This window comes from Pelecanus crispus, chromosome 4 (assembly GCF_030463565.1).
Source record: "Pelecanus crispus isolate bPelCri1 chromosome 4, bPelCri1.pri, whole genome shotgun sequence".
Taxonomy (NCBI): domain Eukaryota; kingdom Metazoa; phylum Chordata; class Aves; order Pelecaniformes; family Pelecanidae; genus Pelecanus; species Pelecanus crispus.
Window position 1 is genome coordinate 1,340,788 of NC_134646.1, and position 3,680 is coordinate 1,344,467.

The 3,680-nt window shown below is 42.9% G+C and overlaps 1 protein-coding gene across 1 annotated transcript; it reads right to left on the reverse strand.

Annotated features, from left to right (window-relative positions):
* Window positions 1-459: 459 nt before the first annotated feature.
* Window positions 460-3,160, reverse strand: LOC104033405 (interleukin-8). The gene is made up of 4 exons (XM_009486042.2): window positions 2,998-3,160; window positions 2,100-2,235; window positions 1,220-1,303; window positions 460-630 (listed from the first exon to the last, which is right to left on the reverse strand). Exons 1-4 carry the CDS (start codon window positions 3,158-3,160, stop codon window positions 600-602), a joined length of 414 nt encoding a protein of 137 aa, XP_009484317.2. The 3' UTR covers window positions 460-599.
* Window positions 3,161-3,680: the final 520 nt, after the last annotated feature.

Below are 3,680 nucleotides of genomic sequence, written 5' to 3' on the forward strand. Positions count from 1 at the left end.
GTAGAAGTGAAATAAATAATCATAATTTTATCTCAATGAACTACTCAATAAATACATTTATAAATACCATGGAAATCACGATAAAAAAAATACCAGACACGCTGTCTTACAGATTCTTTAGGCTAGATTTTTAAAGTCAGAAATCACAGTTGACAGGCTAGCCACGGGCTAGTTCAGGAAACTGTTGTTGACACAACATACTAGTGGGCTCCAGGGGAGCAGGAGAATTTATCGGTTTGCTGGTGTAATAGCAAAATAGTAAGGCTTAGCATAAATAAGCTGTGCTGTAAGTGCATTGCACTTAACTAGTTGCGTTTGGCTGCCAAGGGTTCTTCATTTCCCTTAGCAAACCACTTTTCCTATTCAGCATTTTCAGTGTTAATGAACACCGTGTCCCACAGACAACAATGACCATTTGGAAAGGCTTTCTTAAATAGGTGCAGTTAAATAAATAAATAAATAAAATCATCCATGGTTAACATGATAACACTGACGCAGGAGGTGGAAGGTGGTACACTGCCTGAGTGATGCCTTTCCCAACCGTTTCTCTCAACGGAGGAGCGGGAGTGGTTCCCAGATTTTTTCTGTCTTGGTGTTTCTTAGAGTGGTGAGTCAGAATTGAGCTGAGCCCTGTGAAGAGGTGAAGGGAAGAGGATAATTTAAAAATAGGTTCAAGAGCGGTTATCATTGCTTAGCATTGCACGAACGGTTAAGGCCGAGCGGTCTGTTTCTAACTCTGTGTGCTGCCTTGAGGCATAGAGAGAATAAAGGTGACGCTTCGAAAGCGATTACTGAAATCCCGGTGGGTGCATACCTGGTGCCCCCCTAGGAAACTTCTGCAGCATGACTTTCTGCATTAACTCGCATCAAGAAACTCATTCACGGGGCAACAGGAATTATTAACGTATGCTACTGTAAGTGAGGGGAAGATTCTTTTTCTAAAGCCTCATTTTTCAAAGGGAGCCAAGCGCTTCTGTGTTCCTTTCCCTCCAGACGGAGTTGCCGGTACTCGGACATTAGCAGTGATATACCGGCTTGAGCAAGGACCCTGCAGCAGAGCCAGAAAGCCCAAGACTAATTCTATAATTTAGCAGCAAGTTTCCTTGTTGTTTAAATCTGATTAAGAGAACATGGAAAGTATCACTAAGAAATCCTACAAATTGGCCTTTTTGGGAGGTTTACCACTCAACTGCCCAAACTGAGAGGGAATGGGACTTACTTGGCCAAAATGGCATTTATGATCCGCTGTACCCAGGGAGCAGTGGGATCCAAGCACACCTCTTTGCCGTCCTTCAGAGTAGCTCTGCAAAACAGGGAATAAAGAAAAGTCAGCAAACTACTACATGGACTTGTTTTACTCACAGAACGTAACACTGCATTTTTAGATTAGTTAGTATAAATTCATCCCAACTGCTCTAGGTTAGGCTTGGCCATTTTGTTGCATGTGTTCCACAACTGAGGAGACTAAGACCGTTCGGAAGTTGTGTGAGTCTGTGTGCCTGCTCTCAAAGCAGCGACACGTTCCCAAAATCTTTCTCAATGTATATGGGTACTTGGTTTGAATTTGTTTACACTAGCAAAGCTTTCTTACACAAGACTGAAACCTCCAGTGCTGAAAAGGTGTTTCAGCAGTAAAGGATTTCAACATTTTAGTCCCTCCTCCATGCTCTTCAAGGCCAGATTATTTTCTTTGTTTCCCTAAATCTGCTTGTGGGAACCTAATTTTTCTCTCTGAGACTGACACAGACTGTTTTAATGGGAGTTTTGCCTGCCTAATAAATGCAGGATTTAAACTACGTTATTACCTCGTGTATTAAGAACTGACCAGTCCCTGAAATCTGTGTTCTACCACGAGAAATATTTAATATGTCCCATGACAAATAAATAATGATCAGTTCAGGAATACGTAAGGCCATAGAGACGATTAAAAACACGGTATATTACTTAAAACTGTCTCTCCCAAAAGAATAACGAAATCTGACTACATCGTGTCAGCCTGCTAGCTGTCGCGCTTGTCAGGAAGCGTAAAAGCCCCCGGTGCGGCGGCAGCAGCAGCGGCGGCGGCGGTGAAGAGGAGGGAGGCTCTTGCAGTTACTTACATGACTTCAATGTTCTTGCAGTGGGGGCCGCTCTGTATCAGCTTCACATCTTGAATGGAGCGGGGAGGGATGAACTTGGAATGAGTGGCTATGCACTGGCACCGGAGCTCGGTGGCCATCCTTGCCAGGGTCCTACCTGTGAGCAGAAAATGCAGATCGTGGTTTGAGAGGCGGTCTTAGCATCACTATATCAGACACAAAGCACGACTGCTCTATTTTAACAACGTTCTCAATTAAAATACTGCGTTTGCCCAAGCTGCCTAAATCCTCACGGTATAAAGATCAGTTCCTTATTTGCTTCAGAGGAGCTGAAGCCCAAGTACATTTCAAACTGGGTTAACACATCTTTTTGAAATAACCCCACGTATTCCGTGGTTACTTGAACTGACCACACTGTACGGTTAGCTGCACCGTTTTAATATCTGGATCGACAAACTGGCAAGTATACAGGAGACAGAGCCCTAGATTTTTTTGTTAATTGGAGGCTTGCCCATGCTTCTGTGTGCATGCTGTTTGTTCTCCGTTCCCAGCTGTTTGAGGCAGTATGATCATTAAGTAACAGATACGAGCTCATAAACTGTTCTCTGTTTGGGAAGGGAGAGGAACACTGAAACACCTAAGAAGAAGATCCTGTCTCTAGCTGCATACGCTTCAAGTGAAACATGGAAACAAAGCAAATTAAAGTTGCATCCCTAAAATCTTTCCCACAAGATGTCAGTAACTCTTCTATACAAGGGCTACTTGGTAGATTTCTGACTGAAGAGGAATTGCTGAAAACCTCTCAAAAGAAACTAATTTGCTGAAACAAATATAAAGCTACCTCTCTGCAAGGACAAGCATCTCGGCAGATGCCTGGGCAGTACGACAGCCACGGGGATCTCGGGAGGGATTTACTTACCCTGAGACATCGCCGCTGAAACCAGGAAAAGAGCCAGGACAGCCACAAGTTTGCCATTCATGATTAGGCAGGAGTTTTTCGCTGGATTGTTTAGCTCTGGTTCTGCGGAGCAGTGACCTCTCTTGTCCCGGAGGATTGCTGATGCCCTGTCCGGACGATCCATTTGCTTATATACTGTTTTGTGCCCCGCACGTGTGCTCTGCTACCACGTAGATTGCGTTAGTAGAGGAATTTCCCCAGCTGCAGTAAAGTGAGTCACATGGCTCTTGTGAAACTCCTTTCTAGGTGACGGGGAATTATGCTGCTACAAATGATGTAATGTATCAATTTGTTAAAATATGTAAATAATCGCCATGCATTCCAATTTCTTTTGTAGACTTTTGTAAATTTTGTGCTTTTCCTGATGGATAATATAACTTCATGATCGTTTCAGTTACGTTTTTCTTGTACCTTTTTATTATTTTCTTCAGGGTAATAACTGTTCTTTGCCAGGATGCTAGATCTCGACTTGGGATATTTAATTTCTTATCTCCGTTTATGGTGATAGCTTCTACTTATCTCATTTTAAGCCACTGGAGTGGTAACTGGGCAGTGCTGAAGTCACTGAAAAGCTTTTTCACTGGGGTCAGGATTTTATCTCAGCATTATTTTGATGTTAATGCTTCTAATTTTTTGTTCTTTTC